The sequence below is a fragment of the Filicampus tigris genome, chromosome 4 (assembly GCF_054856515.1).
Source record: "Filicampus tigris isolate MCC_2025a chromosome 4, RoL_Ftig_1.0, whole genome shotgun sequence".
NCBI lineage: Eukaryota > Metazoa > Chordata > Actinopteri > Syngnathiformes > Syngnathidae > Filicampus > Filicampus tigris.
In genome coordinates, this window is record NC_141220.1 from 29,281,419 (window position 1) to 29,301,867 (window position 20,449).

Consider the following 20,449-nt stretch of genomic DNA (forward strand, 5'->3'; position numbering starts at 1 on the left):
TTCCACAAACGCAAAGTTAATCAGAATGCCGCGTTTCAACCAGTGGGCCTACTGGGAACATTTTCTTGAAGGAAAAAAATATATATACATACATACATATATACATACATATATATATACATATACATATATATATATATATATATATATATATATATATATATGTATGTATATATGTATGTATGTATGTATATATATGTATGTATGTATGTATATATATATATGTATGTATATATATATGTATATATATATATATATGTATATATATATATATGTATATATATGTGTATATATGTATATATATGTGTATATATGTATATATATGTATATATATATATATATGTATATATATATATATATATATATATATATATATATATATATATATATATGTGTGTGTGTTTGGGTTGACTTGCGCTTTAAGCAAGCATGATCCATTGTTCAGGCATGTCCTGGTAGGACTGCGGTCCTCGCAGGCTGACTTTTTGCTCACGTTGTTGTTTGTATGTGTCGGTCTGTGTCCCGGCGGCTCGTCTTTGTGCTTGTTGCGAGGACGGAAAACAAAAAGTTGTGACCATTCTTTGTGTTCCTTGACCTCCGAGACCAGCGGCTTGACGGACGGGCGTCTTTGCTCCTCCGCCTCGTCTGTCGTCTCGCCGACGCTTGTGACGGGCGTCGTCAAACTTTTTCTTCTCCTCCGTCCGCACGGGCACCAGTACAGCAGATGCCCCTGCGGTCATGTGACCCCACTTTAACCTCTTTTTCCCGCCCGCTGGTCCGTCTGAATTACAGACGCCCGAATGAGTGCTCGCAGCGTGTCACTCCCTGTTAGAGCCTCTTTTGGTGTGTCTCGTGTGGACGTATTTGCGTCACGGATCCAGAAAGGCAACACGACTTTGCTGTTGTGGTGCTTGACCAAAAAAAAAAAAAAAAAAAAAATACCCAAAAAACAAATCCGCCTTAAATCCTTCAATCTGCCTCTTGACTCGAGCGTGTAAAGCTAAACGCTTTGCGTGTTTATCTTGCGGTGGCGTCCTCGTTTAGGAGCTGACGTGACGCTCTGCGGTGATATACCGATGATGCCCCCCAAAGCCCCTCACCCCTCCTCATCTCGTCCAACCCCCCCCGAGGGCGACGCAGACTGTGAAAGATGTCAAAGCGATTACAAAAAGCATTAGACTTGTAATCTCCCCTGACAACAAGAGTGTGAATGAGGATATCACGAGTGAGTGTGGCAGCCTGCGCCACAAGCGCACACGCGCGCGCGCGCACAGACAAAAGCATCAGGTCTTTGGTCTGTCTTAACGATTCTTAAATGACACTCACTCACTTGATTAGGTACACTCATTAATCACATTCAGTACGAGAGGGGGGGAAAAATGAGCAGACGGTTTCACTGATTGGCGGACACGTCAATCGTAACAGGACGCATGAAAAAGTCTCAAGGACTCATGCCTGGAATTAAACAGAAGTCGGCCATTTTGCTTTGGAAAAAATGACCAAAGAAGCAATCCTAGAAAGTTGTTTTTTTTTTCTTCCCATCAAAATAGTATGCAGCCCCAATTTCATTGATCAACACAAAATTGGTTGTGTCAATCATAACAGGATGCGCAAAAAGTCTCTCGGACCCATGCCCGAGATTGAACAGGAAGTCGGCCATTTTGACTAAATTCCCTCAGTGGTGCCCGCTGCGTTTAACACATAAAAGAAATAAATAAACTAAGCCACCAACACCATTTTTTTTAGATGGACACCAAATCTGGTGGACACGTCAATCATAAGAGGACACGTGAAAAAGTTTCAAGGCCCCATGCCTGAAATGGAACAGGAAGTCGGCCATTTTGTTTTGAAGCCGACATCCGAAATGAGCCTGTTTTCCTTTTGCAAACACCGGCAGGCATTTTGTTTTTTTCCATCTTCACTCGCGATTGGAGACAAATGGATCCCCAAAATACATCGTTGGAAAATATGAGCGAGGCTTGGCGTTGTGAGTGTATGAAATGTTGTTTGTGTGGCGCGCTGCAGAAATCGGGCATGGACCTGGCCGACACCTACGTGGCCTTCGTGCGGCAGAACCAGGACATCCTCCGCGAGCGCATCAACGACGAACTCCACATCGACAAGGTCTTTGACGTGAGTCGCCTCTTCTCCTTGGCCTCCTTGGCCTCCTTGGCCTCCTTGGCCTCCTTCTTTCTGTCTGTCGGCCTTTTTCTTCTTGCACCGAAGGGCTTTGTGGCCACCGGCCGACGGTCGTGCGAACCAAGGCCGTACGAACCAAGGCCGTACTCAGCATTGGACAGAACTGCTCCCCTAAACAGAGTCATTTCTTGAGGGGAGGGAGGAGCTTTTAAGTGTGCTGGCGTTCTTCGTCCTTTGCGGATTTGGACACAAAAATGTCAGACTTGTTTTGGGGGGTTTTTTTGTAATCTTGTGCCCTCCTCTTTCCTCGGTCTTGACTGCCGCTCTACTGGCTTTTTTACTTGATCTTGACTTCCTTCTTCTGCTTGACCTTCCACTTGTCGTTTTTTTCATTCCTCTTGAATTGTGAAGAAGAAAACTCGTTTGCATAATACGACCGCTTAAATCACAACTGCTCCGGTAACGACCAATCACGGCTCAGCTTCCGAAAAAGGGGCGGCCGTGATCGGTGGTTACCTGAGCCCTGAGCGGTTGGGACCTCATTTTCAGAATTTTCAAAATGGCCGTCCCCAGAAATGGCTAAAAACGGCTGGATGAACTCATATTCCACAAAGACGATATTGATCAGAATGCCTTCTTTCAACGAGTGGGATCGCAGAGAACGTTTTCGTTTGGGTTGATTTCCCCTCTGAAGAAGGAGCGCTCGGCAGGCGTTTCATCTGCCGCTTGTGTTTGCGGCGCACGTCCACACAAATATCGCATCCGAACACACACACGAGTCGCACGCTGTCGGTTTGTCTTCCTGCGGCGCGGCCAAAATATTTTAGCGAGGAGTTGCCAAACACGCCGCGCCGCGCCGCGCAGGCCGGCCGGTCGATAGGGCGGACATGAGGCCTCGGAGCCGGCTGCGCATTAGTAGCGCAAAGCGGCCCGGCCGCGGGTTGCTGCTGCTGCCGCTACCCGTGCGTGCGCGCGCGCGCATGGAGCTAATGGGCCGCACTGGCGTCCAGTCACGCTCGCGGGCCCGCCGGCGCGTCTGCGCTCGGCCTCTCGCCGTCCGTCACACTTGCGCTGAGCGAGCGGCCATTTTGTGCGGGCGTGATGAAGATAATGAAGCGCATCATCTTCCTCGCCGTCGCCGTGACGAGCGTGCGAGAGGCCGCGCGGGCTTCATTTGAGGAAGGAGGGGGAGGCCGCCCCCCCCCCCCCACCCCCGCCCCTCCCCCCTGCCAATCAGCGCCTTGATGAGGAAGTGCTGACTCAAAAGCCGGTCCTCTTGACTTGTGGCGTCTTTCCTCATCTTGAATTGTGCCCACTCGATTTCCTCTTAACTTGCGCCTGTACTTTGGCTTTGCTTCCACTTTCTTCTCACTTCTTTTCCTCTTCCTTCCTTTTGACTTCCCTCTCCACTTGCACTTGACCTCCTGCTTACTTTTCCTTTGCTTCCTTCTTCTTTGGCTTGACTTCCGCTTTGCCGTCATTTCTGCTTGACTTGCTCCTCTACTTGCGCTGGACTTTCTCATCACGGCTTGACTTCCTGTTTTGCCCCCTTTCCTACGTTTTAACTTCTCCGCACTTCCTCTTTGCTTCCCCTCCACCTCCGTCTCTACTTTGGGCTGACTTTTTTCGGCTGTCTTGACTTGCGCTTTGTCTCCCATTCTGCTTGACTTCCGTTGTCCTTCCTCTTGACTTGCGCTTGACTTGCTCATTTGTCACTCGAGCTTTATTTCCTCCTTGCTTCAGCTTTTTTTTTTTTTTCACTTCAACTTTACTTCTGCCCCACCTCCTTCTTTATGTCGGCTTTACTCGTTTCCTCCTTCTTTGCTCCTGCTTTCCATCCGCTTTATTTCCCGTTGCTTCTGTCTTTGCTTCAGTTTTATTTCCCCTTGGCTCTTATTTGAGATTAAAAATAGGTGCATCAAATTTGAGGAAGCGCTCTTTTTATTTTGAGGGCTGTCTGAAGTCATTGTAGATGACAGTGTCTCTCATCATCCTGGAAAGAGTTTGAAAGGCGACGCCGGCGATTAGCGTCGCGCGCCCCAAAGTGAGTCTCGCGCTCACGCGCTCGCATCTTGACAAGACGTCCGCACGCGTCTCATCTGCCGCGTCCTCCTCAATCCTCCGCCTCGTCTGCTGCGTGTTGAAGATGATGAGCATGATGAAGATGACAACACGCGCGCGCGCACACCTCGTTAACGGCGCGTAAATGGAGTATGGAGGAGCTCCTTAATTGAGCAAATTAGAGGACGACAGTGAAAGCAGATGGTGGGAAGGCAGGAGGTGGGAGTGAGCGACTGATGATTAGAAGGGCAAGTGGGGGGTGGGGGGGGCCTCTGATGGGGAGGGGTGGCGTGTTACTGTCAGAAATAAAATGGGTGAGGGAAAGGGGGGCTCCCCCCTGCTGGTGTCAATGTAATGATACAATTTCAACACATTGACACATGCTGGCGTTATGACACAACAACACAAATTTGACGAGCCGGCCTTCATTGGAAGGAATTGTGCTGGCCAAAGAAATTGTTTGAGGGAATAAATACGCCGTACCACATTTTGCAAAAATCCACCTGTATTTTCCTCTGGTCGAGTTCCATGTTTTGGCTTTGTTGAAAACGTCTCAAGTTCCAATTGAAGACGCCTGCCTTTTTTTCTTTTTTTTTTTTTTTGTCAGTTCAGTTTCTTCACAAAGTCGTGTGGTCTGCTCATCTGGTCTTTAGCCGTCATCATTATGAAGAGGAAACGTAATTAAACGTTAAAAAAAAAACAAAAAAAAACGTATGAAGCATTTGTAGCTTTAGCTACTTCTCATGGCTGTCGTTCAAGCACACCTCCAAACGCTTCGTCTCGGCCATTTTGTGTTCAAGGACAAGCGCAGAGGCCCGTTGGCCTCCTCAAGTTGAAGTCCGGCCTTGCCCGCTTGCTTTTGAGTCCCGCTCAACTGCATTTTTGGTCCGCTCACTTGAAGTCCAGGTCATGTCTCGGAGGTCCTCGTTTACGACAAGCGGCTTTAAGGCGGTGAGCAAAGAAGCTCCGGCTCGCCCGTAGACTTTCCGTCGTTGTGGAGTCGAAGCCGAGTGCGGCGGCCCGGCCGTCCTGCTCAGTCCGTCCTGCTCAGTCCGTCCTGCTCAGTCCGTCCTTTATTCTGGCCGCCCGGCCTTAATCCTGATTGTCCAATCTTTAGTCCTGTTCGTTTGTTCGTGTTCCACATCTGCTACGACTAAAAGTTTGTCATGTTTTTTTTTTTTTGTTTTTTTCAGAAAACCTTTGAAGTTGCGAGTCAAGGACTTGACGGTGGTCCATTGATCTCGGTGATGACAAGAAACTAAGCATACGTTCATCTCATCGTCGTCGTTGTTAATGTCGCCATGGCGATGAAAAGCAAAAGGTCAATTAGTTAATTCCGCGGGTGCAAAGTTAAGTTTAAAGACTTTTGAGTCATGTTGTTAGCATTCTTCGTTTGTTCTCTTTGACTGGCGTTAATCGCTTGATGAGTTTATTCAAATAATTAAAACATTCAGTTGGAGTCAGAGGTGACCCCCCCCACAATAGACGGAATCAAGTATTGGCGACCCCCCGAATGTTTGGGCTTTTGTGCGACGCGTTAAATAACCTCTGGGCTGTTTTTCTTCCGCCGCAGTAGAAATTAATTAGAAGTGCGGGCGGCTGCAGCCTCTTCAAGCACGTCGGAATATTTGGGGTCAGCGCGGTGTCACGGCAATCTCCCGCACGCTGAATAGGAAGCGGCGTCGTACCCGCCGCTCGCTCAATGCGCCGCAAGTGCGCGGCGCTCTTCAGGCGAGGGAACGTGCGTTTGATTTGCGGGCGCCAGGGAGAAGAAAAGCAGCTGTGAACCCGGCGGATGATTTGGACGCCTCGCAATCTTTTCACCGCATCGACTCGCCGAAGGCCGAAGCGCTTTTGAGTGACGCCGGCTTTCATTTGTTTGGCTCGCAGAACACGGGCATCAAAAAGTCTTCTAGGAAGTGTTCTTCAAGTGAGCACCCGGCCTGGTGCCTCCAGAGTCTCATCCTGTCCATCTTCCCGCTTGTCGGAAAGGCGGACGCGGGTGGCCGCGAGAGGTCGACAAAGGACGCCCCAAACGCCGTCTTCTCTTTTTCCTGTCGACTCTGCTGCGAGCGTCTCACAGCGCCGGCTGAAACGAATGCCTTGGCCGGAGGTCGCCAAGAGCTCCCCATTAAGTCTTGGATAACCTTCATTGCTTACACTGTAAACAAAAAAAAACCAAAAAAACGCCCTTGTTTTTACGGAAAAAAACCGGCAGCTGTGGTTGCCAGAATTATACTGTCAAAAATACAGCCGGGTGTAAAACACATTACAGAACAACCTGTAAGTTTTGCAGTTTAAAACTGTCATCTTTACAAAAAGTGACCTGATGAAATGGTCAATTCAACAAAAATATTCAGTCCAACAAGCACAACTATGCATCTATTAAAACATTTTTTTCCTGTAAAATGTACTGCGCTTTCTTGTTTGACATCAAATCGCATTCAATTTCACTGATTAGCATCAGATGAAAGGCATTGATCATCATTATTGTCATTGACTTGCGTAACCAGCGACGGAAATGTCGAATTACGCGGCCTTTTAACCTTGCGACACCATTTGCGTCCGGTATTAATGACGTAAAATGCCGCGCAAGGACGTAAAGTCGCGGTGCTCTGCCAATCTCCCTCGCGACATGGCAACGGCTTTGCCGTAACGTGGCAATCCAATCCAATCCAATGTTATTGATATAGCGCATTTGATAACCGCTAGAGCTGTAACCAAGCACTTTACAAACAATACACACTAAATAGAACAAAAACAATAAAAGGCTGTGATCCAATGTAGCTATTTTGTATTTTGAACTGCATTGCATCGGTTCAAGTATGACCATTTTTCAGTGTGTAAAATACCGTATTATATCGAAATATGATCCTTTTCACATCTATTAACTGTCAGATGAGCAATTGAGAATTGTTCTGTTTTTTTACCATATGTTGCCTACACAGCGATTCATTGGTATTCATATTACAGATTTTTGACAGCATATTAATGCTCATCTGACAAACATTTTTTTCGGGTGTAGAGTGCTTCTATTTTGACCGGAGTGCACTTCATCCATCAGTCAAGGTTCCTTCCTCAACATGGGCTCCTTCTTTGGTCTGGAACGGCTTCCTTACCTGAGAGAAAACGGTGTCCTTCATTAAGCTTGAACGCTCTTCCCACCAAAGTCAATCTTCTTTCCTTGCCTTGTCTCGCTTAAGATGAATCAAATGTCCACTTTTGCTCTCCCTTTTCCTCCCTTGCCTTGGCACACTCTCCCAGACTTTGTGATTTTTCTCCTTTGGTTGGGAACGATGACCTCCATGTCTTGCTGAGGTGTCCTTCTTTTGGTCTGGAAGAACCTCAATACTTTTGTCCTCCAGAACGGTCATCATCCCTGACTCAGGCTACCGTCCTCAACTTGGAACAATCTCCAAGCCCTTGCGACGGTTCTTTTGTAGTGACTTGGAATAACTTGTTTGACTTGTCCAAGGTTGATAGGAGGTCTTCCTTTGGAGGTCTTCCTTTGGTCTGGAAGAACCTCCATACCTCATAGTATGTTGGTCTTTTGTCTAGAGTGCGCTTTATCCATCTGTCAGGGTTCCTTCCTCAACTCAGGCTCTGTCTTGGTTCTGGAATAAGCTCCACAAATCTGTGACCCACAGTGCTGATCCTTTAGCGAAGGTTCCTTCCTTGACTTGAGATGAGGTCGGTCACAAGGTCTTCTTGGGTCTGGAATGACCTATGTGCCCAAGAGTAGTTTGATCCTTTGTCTAGTGTGGTGTTTATCCATCAGTCAAGGTTCCTTCCTCAACTCGGGGTCCTTCTTTGGTCTGGAATAGCCTCTATGCCTCTTTGACCTTGAGTGATTATCCCTCGGTGAAGGTTCCCGCCGATATTGGAAGGACCGCCACATGCCTTGATGAAGGCTGGCCAAAGGTCCGTTTTTGGTCCGGAATAGCCTCTAGACCCCACGGAACGCCCGTCCTGTAGTTGGAATGGTCTCGGTGCCTCAATGAAAGCTTCGTCCTTGACCTCGAGCAATGGCAAAGCCTCGGTTTGAGGTTTCCTTTTCGGCCCTTGGCCGTTGGTCTTTGACAAGGGGTCCTTCCCTGGTCATTTAAAAGTTCTGTCTTTAGATCCTGGGCTCAGGCATAACGTTTGCGCCTTGCCTGTCAGATCGACTCTGATGACAAGCGGTCCGACGTTCCGGTCTTCGTTTAGACCGAGTGACGTTCCTGGTCTTTGGGGTGTCATAGGAAACATCCTTTGCTCCAGGAGCAAGGCTCCTCGTGATCATTTCTTACGGTGTCGCGTACGAGTCAGGGCCGGTCCTGGCGGTCTTTTCTGAGGAAGCTGTGCGGACACCGGTCCTGGGAACGTGTCAGACCATCTTTGATGCGATGTCAGGACCACCCCGTACGTGTTCGTCGGCTTCCCTTCGTCTACGTTTCCGTCCGGCTGACGGACTTTATTCTGTGCTTATTCTGTCCGCGTGCCCCGTCTACGTTCTTGTTCATCCCCTTCAGTTTGTATCCATCCTTATGAGCCAACTTGATTCTGCTCAAATCAAAGGTCCCAAAACAAACCAGAAAGAAATTGTCACACCTTCTTGCCGGTCCCTCGTGTTTTTTTTTTTGTGCACAGCAATGGTACGGCGTGTCCATGAAGGCGGTGTGCGTGTGGTTAGCGGATCGACTGGACCTCCAGCTGCACCTGTACCAGCTCAAGACCCTCATCAAGATCGTCAAGGTAACCAAGACGCCGATACACCCCGGTTTTGATCCAAATTATTGTCGAGGACCAAGCAGCTTTTCTCTCTTTCTGCTTTTATTTTGCCATTCACTAGTTTGGTTTGCCAGTCTGTCGAGACCTTTCGTTCCTTCCATTAGTTACTGACCCAAAGGTGCATTTAACAATGGTAGGTTATTATAAATACTTCATTAATGGCCACAGAAATCTAATACACGCATCTATAACGTCAAGCAAGAGCCGTAAGTGAAAAACTCATATTTCACATCTCACCTGCGTGAAGACACATGAAGCAGTTTGAACAAAACGCCAAATATATTCATGCATTGACACATTTTGATCGGAAATATTTTCCTGAAAATGACGTGTATTCAAACGACACTACACTGCAAAAATTCAAGCGAACCAACAGCTTGTCTCGTGAGCTTGAAAATACAAACTACCGCAATTCTACTGCACAGCCGTAAGAAGCAAATGAGGCACCAAATCTGTACAAGTCAAATTCTCCTCTGCGATTGGCAGATCATTTTGCTGAAAGCAAGTCAGGTCCCTCGAGTCATCCTCGAGTCATTCCTTTTTTTTTTTTTTTCCCCCCCAGCGTTGTTCGATCACGATCTGATTTTCATGACTTCACTCGCTTAAAACCTCACCAAGCCACTCCTTCTCCCGTCTTTTGCCCCCCGCCACCCGCACCCGCCGTCGGCAGAAGAGCTACCGAGACTTCCGTCTTCAGGGCGTCCTGGACGCGACGCTCAACAACAAAAGCTACGAGACGGTCTACAACCGTCTGACGGTGGAGGAGGCCACGCTGGCCGTCAAGGCGGGAGACGGCCTGGACGGGGTCAGCATGCGCGACAGCGACCAGGACGACGACTGAACGAACGTTCCTGGCATGATTGTCGCCTAAAATGTCAAGTTAGTGAAGGAAGAAACGGCCAGAAGCTAAGCTAACGTAGCATCCGTGTGGTTTTAGTGCGGCTAATGCTAGCAAGACAAAACGTGGTCGGTGCGGACGTATGTACAGTGTATTTCACAAGTCTACACACCCCTGTTCCAATGCAAGGGTTTTGTGATATCAAAATAAAGTTGACCAAGATGAATAAAACTTTTCTACCCTCAATGTCAGAACAGCCTACTAAAACAGCTCAACCATGAGAGGAACTTTGAATGTTGGCAGATGCGTGATGGCTCCCATTTATGAGTGGGCATCCCCAGTTAGAGGAAGGTGTGCACACTTGTGCAACCCCATTATCTGTTATTTTTTACTGCCCTTCTCAGAAATACTTTTTTTTTTGTTTTCAATTGAGTTTTATAGATTAAATGTCACATTAATATTGTAAAAAAAAAGTTTGGTAATGATTTATCTTGACCAATTTTGTTTTTGATACCACAAAAAAACCAACAAAAATTTACACCGGGGTGTGTAGGGGGGAAAGAAAATGTAAAAAAAATGTTTGAGGTCGACTTATTTTCCCAAATGGACGCCATGCGCCAATTAACCAACATGTGTCATCCACTTGAGAAAAGTAAACGCCTGCCCTTGAATATATATTTATAATATATGTCGTATTCTTCCCACCGGTAAGCATAACTGTCAGTTCACACACAGACATCACCGTTTAAGCCCATTTGAACTCTGTTGCTAAAGAAAACAGCAGTACGTAAACAGTGTCTCATATGAATCAATGTCCATATATGAAGGAGTTAACTACCGGACCTCGTCTGAACTTTGTTGCCAACAAAAAACAGCAACAAACACGAACCTCTCAGCTCAAAATCATCCAGTTGAAAAAATGAACACCACCTTCAGTTAGATGCCGCTCCCCTTTTTTGCCCACCTGTTCGAATAATTACATCCCTTTGTAGACTTTGAGCCTGAATGCGTGTGGCTAAGCTAACCAAAACAGCAGCCCCTAAAGGCTCTCAGTCGAATTGTGGACCACCAAGACCCTTCAGCAGGCTGACTTCTAGAACACGCCCCCCTTGTGGACGATTGAGTGAATGACAAGACAAGATTTATGATTCTATCAGTATTTTGGATTGACATGTTCTTGTGGTGTTTGTACTTTGGTATGATTCATATTTTTGTCAATGTCAAGCAAATGCTGATGGAGGGAGCCCAATCACGTGACAGACAGGAAGTCAAATGTGTTCTAAAATTCGGTCACATTTGCCATCAGCATCATTTTATCTTATTTTTTTTTCTTTAGTCAGATATGAACATGTTTTGAATTATTGTGCTTGTGTTTGTGTCGCAAAGAAAGACAAAAATTGTCATCGTTACGATGCTGAGAACTTGTTTATGACGGTGTAACATGTTGTCCAATAAAAAAAAAATTAAAAAATCTTTGGAAAGCCGCCACGCTGTTTTTTTCCACGTGATGTCCAAACGACGACAGGATTGACTGGCAGCTGACGTCATCAAAGCGCATCAATTGCCCACGTTATAATGCTTAAAAAAAACCTGTTGCTATCTAAAGATGTCAACAAATGCAGCCAAAATGTGCAAATTCAAACGATTTAAAAACATTTGATAAGCGTGTCAAAATCGCCACAATGTAAACTTCTAAATTGAGAGTAAACAGTGGTACAATAAAATACAGTAAAATCTCAATATTTTCATACTGACAATGCATCACTTTAATCTTTATTGTATTTGTTATTCATTTTATATTTTTTGTCAGTGTACAGTTCGTGTGTATGTTCAGGGTGAAATTGTACTGAATTGTCCATAAAGGCAAAAAAAATATATATATATCTATTTCAAATAAAGTATCTGTACGTTTTTGTTTAAAGGCCAAAAAGAAATGAGTACGAAATTTTGGGGAAAACAAACGACTGCTTTTTCTTGCTTGAAATATTACTTGACCAAATGGGATTTTCATGATCACGTGATTATTCATCAGAAACTTATTCATCAGAAACTCTTTTTTTTTTTTTTTTCCTTTTGGAGAAAGCACAACAGCAGTTGCGGCACATCTGGAGGAAATTTGCCGTTGCACGGCAGCGGTGACAAAAATCAAAAATAAGCAGAGGGGCAAATATTTGGGTCACTTCCTTGTGTCATTTCGGTCTGAATGATTCACGTTAACTACTAATGTTGGTCAGCATAGCCTTCGCCTGGTCAATATTGACACACACGCACACACACACTGCATGCAGATTCATATTTAGATGAATCCTCGAGTCTGTTGAAAACAACACGATATTGAATGAGCAGCTGCAATTGTGAAATGCGCTTTAAATTAAATGAAGTTGTACTGTATACGCGTGTATGTGTGTGTGTGTATATATATATATATACACACACACATATATATATATATACATATATATATACATATATATATATATATATATATATACATATATATATATATATATATATATATATATACATATATATATATATATACATATATATATATATACATATATACACACATATATATATATATATATATATATATATATACATATATATACACACATATATATATATATATATATATATATATATATATATATACATATATATACACACATATATATATATATATATATATATATATATATATATATATATATATATATATATATATATATATATATATATATATATATTTTAATACACACGCACACAAACGTTTAACTGTATGAAATTCCAAAGTGCATTTATGTGGAAATTGAGTTTGACTTGCATGATATTTCATTTTTTTCCCCTCCAATTTGGCTTGAGCAGTTAGTGGACCAGCCAGGTACACAAATGGAGTTCTATACGTACTTGAGTCACGTGCTCGCGGGGTTCTTTGCCGCATCGTCCAAACTTGACCCGATTTGGGGGCCCGATGACGTCACGCGGAGGCACAAGGGCTCTGGAGAGCAGCAAAGTCCTTCACTCGAGTGCGCGTCCCGCCGCGCGACGCACCTCCTCCTCCTCCTCCTCCTCCCCTTTTTGCTCTTCATCATCTTCCTGCCGCTGGTCCTCCTCTTCCTCCTGCTCGTGCTTGTGGTCAATGGCAGCAAGCAGAACCGCGGCGGTCGGCTCGGGTTCGGCTGGTGGCGCGCGCTAACGATCGTAGCGAGCGCGGGGTCCCGGCTCTCCGCACGCCACCATCGAGCGCCAATAAGCGGGCGCAGGGTGGGAGAGAGGGAGAGAGGGAGAGAGGGAGGGAGGGAGGTAGGGAGGTAGGGAGGCAGTGACTGAGGGAGGCTCGGGTGAGAAGGGGGGCTGGAACCCCGGGCGGGCGGCAGGCGATGGTGACCCTCCCGGCGAGCCGCTGAGTGACGACCTCGGCTCCCCCTCGGCGCTCCATGGACGCGCGCCGCGGCGTGCCGGGCGCGCCCCCGTCCGCCGGGGGCCGGCAGGCCACGGCGCCGGCCTCTTCTTGCTCCTCGTCGTCGTCGTCGTCGTCGTCGTCGTCGTCGTCGTCGTCGCACGCCAAATCCTTGGCCTTCTCTATCGAGCGGATCATGGCCCGGACGCCCGAACCCAGGGCCGTCCCGCTGCCCGGCTGGTTCCGCCCAGCGCCGGCGGGGCTGCCCGACATGTGCCCGTCGTCGCTGCACTGCATGATCCCGCTGGTTCCGCTCGGCTACGCGGAGCAGCACCGGCTCGCCCTCCACCAGGACGCGGTGGCGGTAGCGGCGGAGGCCCCCCCGGCGGCGGCGGCGGCGGCGGCGGCGGCGGCGGCGGCGGCGGCGGACCTGCTCGGGTTCGGACTCAACTACGCCGGCCGGCAGGATGATCCCGTCCGGAATCAGCCGGACGGCGGTCACTACAAACTCTTCCGGCCCCGCGTGGTGACCCAGTCGGCGTTCCCGTCGCGAGGTACCGTGTGCTACCTCAACTGCGGCGGCAGCGGCGGCGGCGGCGGCGGCGGCGTTGGCGGGGGCGGCGACGCCGGTTCGACGGGGCTCCTCAACCTGCACCCGATGGCGTCGTACCTGCTGGCCGGCAGGCACAAGCCGGGCCCGCTGCCCTACCAGGCCGCGCAGAACCACCTGCAGAACCTCATCAAGGAACGCGACTTTGGGGAGAAGATTCTGAAAAACTCGTCGTCGTCGTCGGCGGCGGCCGCGGCGGCGGCGGCGGCGGCGGCGGCGGCGAGGCTCGCAGGAGGGAAACCCAAAGTGTTCACCTGTGAAGTCTGCGGAAAGGTACGTCCGTAATTGTTTCAGCATTTGGCCTCGTCTATGCACAATTCAAGTACGACAAAACTACTTGACGTGAACAACATTCCCATTCCGAAAATATTGATTTAGCAACTTCAATTTATGCTGACAACGAATTGAATTTCAAAACAATTGTTCGATTTTAGTCCTCGCCTAAATACACAAACGCGACTCCAACGTATTTCTTTTTTTTTTTTAAAAACTGCACAGAACAATATCAAAATTCGACTTTATTATTTTAGACATGAATAGTATTCCGCAGTTTTACAAGTCAAACAAACATCCAGGAAGCGTTCTTCATTTGAATGAAAAGGCCACGTTGAGCGTCTTTTTGAAAATGTTTTTTCTTTTCTGTAATTGGCCTAAAAGGATCAAACGTTTATGAGACTTCGCTTAGACATTCTTTTGGAAATTGGTTGGCGTAAATTCAATTTGTAATTGTTAAAAACGTGTTAAGGTTGTTTCTATTTTTTCTGCTTTTAGACGCGCTTCATACGCGTGTGCTGTAATGAGAATGATGTTGAACATGACTTTTAAGAAAAGGAAATGTTGAAACGCTTCGACGTGTTTTGAAAATGTTGACATATGGCAAACATGTTTTTTTCGGACACATTGAAAGTCAACCGTTTAAACGGGTCCGAAATGACATTCTTAGACGTGTTGAATATTCGATAAAAGAACAAAATTCAGACATGATGAATACTTGAGTATCTTTTTTTTAATGTGCTGTAAAACAATTCGAACGTGCCTACAATGATTATTACTTTGAAATTATTTAACACGGTTGCAAATTTCCTTTAACGATCGATTGATTCCCGTCTCAATTTCAAGCCCGGTTTGTACTCATGCCTCAATAGACCTTTTTTAAAAGCATTAAAAAATGTCGATCATCTATTTCATCATGTCAGAATAAACTTTAATAAATAAAATCATTTTTTTAGATTGAATTTGACATTTTTAAAAACGTTTGGAATTGTGCTGCCGAACTTTTGGATCATTTCCAGCCTAATTTGGAACACTTCAACGCGTCCAATTGGACATTTGGAAAATGCGTCTTTCGGGTGGCAAATAACTTGACATTGATTTTGAAATATTTTAAAATCGGTTAGTGTGCTTCGGGGAAGCCATGACATCGTCATCGTCATCGTCATCGTCATCATCTTCATCATCGTTATGAATAATGCCTTCCAAAAGACCTTGAAAAGAAAAGCTGGAGTGCCCGGAAACGTGCTGGTCAACCGCCGTGCGCGCGCAATTGTTGTCAGATTTCATTATGAACGAGCTGGCTGTGCGCGTGCGTGTCTTTCAGGTGTTCAACGCGCACTACAACCTGACTCGCCACATGCCCGTGCACACGGGCGCGCGCCCGTTTGTCTGCAAAGTCTGCGGGAAAGGCTTCAGGCAGGCCAGCACCCTTTGCAGACACAAGATCATACACACTCAGGTAACACGCGCAGACGCACACGCGCACACGCGCGCACGTGTTCGCATCCATCATTGCAGCGCTGGTGACGTTAACATTTGCATCGCGTTCATCTTCTGCAATATTCTGTTTGCTTTTTCTGTGTTCATTTATGATTGAAGCCTTTTTCATTCATGCACCCTGGCGTGTATCGTGATTTTTCATTTCTTAATATCAGAGTGACGACTTCCAAGCAGAACTTCATGTCATGTGTGCCAAACACATATGAGCGCGCAACGCATCATATTCATCATCATATTCGTACAGAAAATGCACGTCACCACATATTAAAATTCATCACGTCGCATTTTTTTTTTTTTGGAACCTTGCATTCATTTCATCTTTTTTCCCCCCCCAGTGGAAAAGGGGTCCATTCCCGATGCGATTTTTCAGGCGTGTTTTATTCGATAATCAATTTTGTAACACCAAAATGACGACGCGCGTAGCGTGATCTGCAGTAGTGTTGTGTTTTGTATCTGAAATGCTTTTTGTGTGGAAGAAGAACCTGCCGAAAATGTTGTGACGTGCCGGTGCTGCGAATCCGAAAATATGTGCAAACACGTGCTTGTATGTTTTGTTTTTTCTTTTGTGTGCGTGCGCGCGCGTGCAGGAAAAGCCTCACAAGTGCAGCCAGTGCGGCAAAGCCTTCAACCGCAGCTCGACGCTCAACACGCACACGCGCATCCACGCCGGCTACAAACCTTTCGTGTGCGAGTTCTGCGGCAAAGGCTTCCACCAGAAAGGTGAGCGAGCTGCAGGTGCATGCCGCCGCGTGCCCGCGCATCCTTGCAGATGTTTGCATTATACGACAAAATGTTGCAGGAGCAACACCGCAGTCCAAAATGCAGGAAAAGGAACAACATGACATAATTGAGTCAGTTAGTCACTCTCTCATGAGAAATGATTCTTTCTTTAATGCCGCATTGTGACCAGCAAGCAAAGATTATTGACATATTGGCATACTGATCAAAAAAAGAAATAAAGCCGTGGATGGAAAATCAACAATACTCAAACTGTTGTCTTTAAAAAAAAGAAATCATCCATGACTTTAAAATACATTTATTTTCAAAATCCCAAAATATATCATATTAATATCCTAAAATATATTATATTCCTTATATGCGTAATATGCACCATATAAATGTTTTTAAACATGTGGGCATAACCTGTAATGTGACTGATCATTTTCACTCAGTAGTTTTGTATTTTTTTGTATTGGCATCACAGCTTTTGCAAGTAAATGCATGTTTAGAAATGTGCACGATGGAATGCTTCACACATTGCTCACAAAAAAAAAAAATCATAAATACAGAATATGAATTGATGGCTCAGGGTCTCCCCCTACAGTCATGAATATAAATGACGTCTCTTCATCTCTGATGAAAATTTGCTTTTGCAGTTTTATGTTTGTGTTTTTTGTTTTCAAAATAAAACATTTCCAAATATCTGCTTTTACGTTGAAAGCAAAGAGATCAGCGTTATTTTTGCACGTTTTCTGACCGATCTTACGGACCAAATTAGGAACTGAATCAATTTATGTTCGTGCACTCTCCGCACTGTAAATTAGAAATCGTGTCCTGTTGGTGAATAAAGGGATGGCAATGGAAAAATATTTGTTTGTATCTGAATCAACGATTCATCGAAAAAAATGATTGACACAGGAATCGTTTATTTAAGAAATCGTTTGTTGTCGCCCGAGCTAAAACGGATGAAAGGCGTTCCCTTTCATCTCAATAGAAAAAGATGATTTATGATTTGCGATACAAATGTTTCAAGTTGCGAATGAATTCATCTTTATATCTCGCTGACACCAACGTGCAGTGTAACAAAACAAACAAAAACAAAAAAACACACCAAAAAACGACATCTTTAATATGGGCAACATTGGAACGATGACTCCTAATCGAGCGATCGGGACGAGCTGCCGAGCGACTGACGTGTGTGTGTGTTGCGTTTGTGGCGCCCCCCGCAGGCAACTACAAGAACCACAAGCTGACGCACAGCGGCGAGAAGCAGTTCAAGTGTTCCATCTGCAGCAAAGCCTTCCACCAAGTCTACAACCTCACCTTCCACATGCACACGCACAACGACAAGAAGCCCTTCACCTGCCCCACCTGCGGAAAAGGATTCTGCCGCAACTTCGACCTCAAGAAGCACGTGCGCAAGCTGCACGACCACGCCGCCGTGGCCGCCCAGCGGGCCGCCGCGCCCGCACCCGGCGCCGCGCAGCTGCCGTGACGTCCCGGAGCCGCGCGCTGGCGCTTTCCAACGCCGGTCCCCAGTCCAAACAACAACAAGTCACTCCTTATTTATTTTGCTACCGTCATCTAACCTCAATTGCGGGGGGGGGGTTAAGCTCCCACACACCGCCCAGGAAGTCGAACAAATACTGAGAGAGGGCAAGAGCACCAAAATATTGTACAAGCAGCGTACCCGATCCCTCTGCGGTTCCAATCAACAAAAGGCACTTTTTGCAAATGAACAAAATCCGTGGAAGATCCTGCTGGCCCAAAGGTGTACCAGGGTGAAATGGAGCTGCAGGTGTGGCTTTCTGTAGGCGTAAAAAGCAGGATGGAAGAAGATTGAGACCACCTCCTTCTTAGCAAAAATGAGGCTGGTCTGGAAATGCTTCCCGTTTTCTTCTTTCAAATGTACACACTGTGAAACACAATCGTGTGCCAGCATCTAGTGGCCAACAGTGGAATTACAGCCAAAATGAACCGAAGAAAAATGGAAATGGGGTTTACTCTGCGTCCTCATGTATGGGTTAGAGTTAGGGGTAGGTTGTGTGGTTGTTGTTTTTTTTTTTTCCTCTCAATTCATACACCAATCTGATTTAAAAAAAAATAATGATTTTATCCCTTTATTCCAAAACATGAGGACATGATTTGAAATTGACACATGCAGAAAGTGCACGAGCATGAATTGATTTTGATTCACTTCTTGGTTTGGTGCGTAACGTCCGTGGGAAATGTGGAAAATTGATCCCAAAAAATGTGTTGATCATTGTTCCAAAGTAAAAGCAGATGTTTGCAAATGTCTTATTTTGAAAAAAAACAACAAAAAAACACAACAATGAGGAATCTGACGAAAATCGGAGAATGTGTACAGTTGAGCGGCTGAAAATCAGAGGCGATGGACAATTTGAAGTTAAACAAGGTCTCGAAACCATTAACCGATGATCAAAATAGTTGCTGATTAAATTGATTAGTTGTCAATAATTGTTATGGCTCTACTATATTATTATTGATTGAATTGCGGGTTAGCTGAAAGCTAGCGGGCTAGCCGCAATGTGGCTGATGGTGTTGATATTGTCAAATGTGACCAATGTGAATTAGCAATTAGCATGTGGCTAACAGCATTGTGATTGTTATCAGACAAAACCAATGTGTTTTAGCAATTAGCACGTGGCTTTTCAAAGTAAACGCGGATGTTTGCAAATGTCATATTTTGACAAAAAAAACAAACAAACATAATCAGTCTGTTTTCAGAATTTTTTCCTGAATTTTAACTATTTTAAGTTAATCAAATCGCTGTCGATTAATCAATTAATTGTTGAATCTTCATTCATGCTCGTTATCCAACTTCTGGGTCACAATGGGACCAATTAATTATTATAATTTTTGTATTTTTGACATTAGCCTCAAATTGAATCATGAAAACTCCATTTCTGGGTTAGGGCGGCAATCACCTTTTTTTTTTTTTTTTTTTTTAAATTCCCAACTGCCAATTGAAAATGTTGAAAATGTCAAGAATGAATGACACACACATTGAACATGCCCACTTCCGGGTTCTTTTTTATTATTATTTTTTTTTACAGCAACCAGTATCGATTACCTTCGCATCCAAACTTTTTTTGTCAGGAGACGCCTTTGGACTTGATTGACTGACAAAAAAATAAAAAAATAACATGAAAACACGCAGTGGCTGGAATCCATGATGTCGCAATTCTAAGGCGCATTTCCAACCCAAAGTCCCAGAAAACGTTTGGTTCGTGCATATTGTTCTCTAATTCTGAAAAGGTTCCAATCAGACCCCACCCCAAAGGTTATTGGAGGTAAGTAGCACCCCCCCCCGAGCAGGTACTTCTTTTAGAACTAAATTTGGACCCAAACACACAATAGTTGTCGGTTCTGGCGCTCTCCGGGCGGTCTTGATCAACCAGCACTGAAAGTTCCAGGAAGTTTTAATTGTAGTTCCTGAAACCAACACCAAAAAAGCTTCCAATCAAATGTGTTGACCCCACCAGAAAGGCTCCTGGATGTCTCAAAAGTACTACAGCCACCGTAGTAAGAACTTCATTTAGTCCTCTAAAATCAGCCCCGAACTTCGTTTGGAGCCAAACACAAAGTTCTTTGTCCCAGCTCTTTCCTGATCGACTTGATTGAAAGGTGACCAAAGTTACAGGAACTTTTAGTTTTTGGTACTTGTCCTTCATGGAACTGAAAGGTTCCAATCAGAGTTACAAAGTCTGCCCCAAATGTTGGCGGACCTCTGAAAAGTACAAAGCTCCCGCTAGCGGGGGCTTCGTTTGAGCACGACGAATCACCCGAGAACGACAGTCGTCGATGGAAACGGTCCCCGCGCGCGACTTGATTGAAAGATGCTTTTGAGTTTGAGGAACTTTTGCACGTCGGTGCTTGTTGTTCCTGGAACTCAAAGTGTTCCGATAAGGTGAACTCACAGAGCCCTCCCCAAAGGTTCCTGGCCCTCTTAAAGTGCTCCCCGCTTGAGCAAGGTCTTCTCTTGGCCCCAATAAGTGACCCCCGATCCTCCAGGGGAAAGTCCCTCTGGCGAAAACGCGCAAAAAGACACAAATGACAATCAGCACTGGGTTAAGATCTTTTCAAATCGAATCAGCAACCCGATTACCTGATG

General features: G+C 45.5%; 2 protein-coding genes across 4 annotated transcripts in view; both read left to right on the forward strand.

Moving 5' to 3' along the window:
* The window catches only part of cadps2 (Ca++-dependent secretion activator 2), an 81,944-nt gene extending 70,652 nt beyond the window's left edge, over positions 1–11,292 (forward strand). For 2 of the 3 annotated variants that reach the window (XM_086027368.1, XM_086027369.1), the window contains 3 exons: positions 2,026–2,133; positions 8,830–8,934; positions 9,641–11,292. In XM_086027368.1, coding sequence (XP_085883494.1) covers positions 2,026–2,133; positions 8,830–8,934; positions 9,641–9,811 — 384 coding nt within the window. In that variant the 3' untranslated portion in view covers positions 9,812–11,292. Of the gene's footprint in view, positions 1–2,025; positions 2,134–8,829; positions 8,935–9,532 lie in introns of all 3 variants that reach the window. The other variant, XM_086027370.1, reaches the window with a different exon arrangement.
* A 1,843-nt stretch (positions 11,293–13,135) lies between these two features.
* LOC147149374 (fez family zinc finger protein 1-like) lies at positions 13,136–19,544 on the forward strand. Its single transcript, XM_086028386.1, has 4 exons — positions 13,136–14,094; positions 15,419–15,553; positions 16,182–16,314; positions 17,544–19,544. Exons 1-4 carry the CDS (start codon positions 13,249–13,251, stop codon positions 17,807–17,809), a joined length of 1,380 nt encoding a protein of 459 aa, XP_085884512.1. The 5' UTR covers positions 13,136–13,248; the 3' UTR covers positions 17,810–19,544.
* Positions 19,545–20,449: the final 905 nt, after the last annotated feature.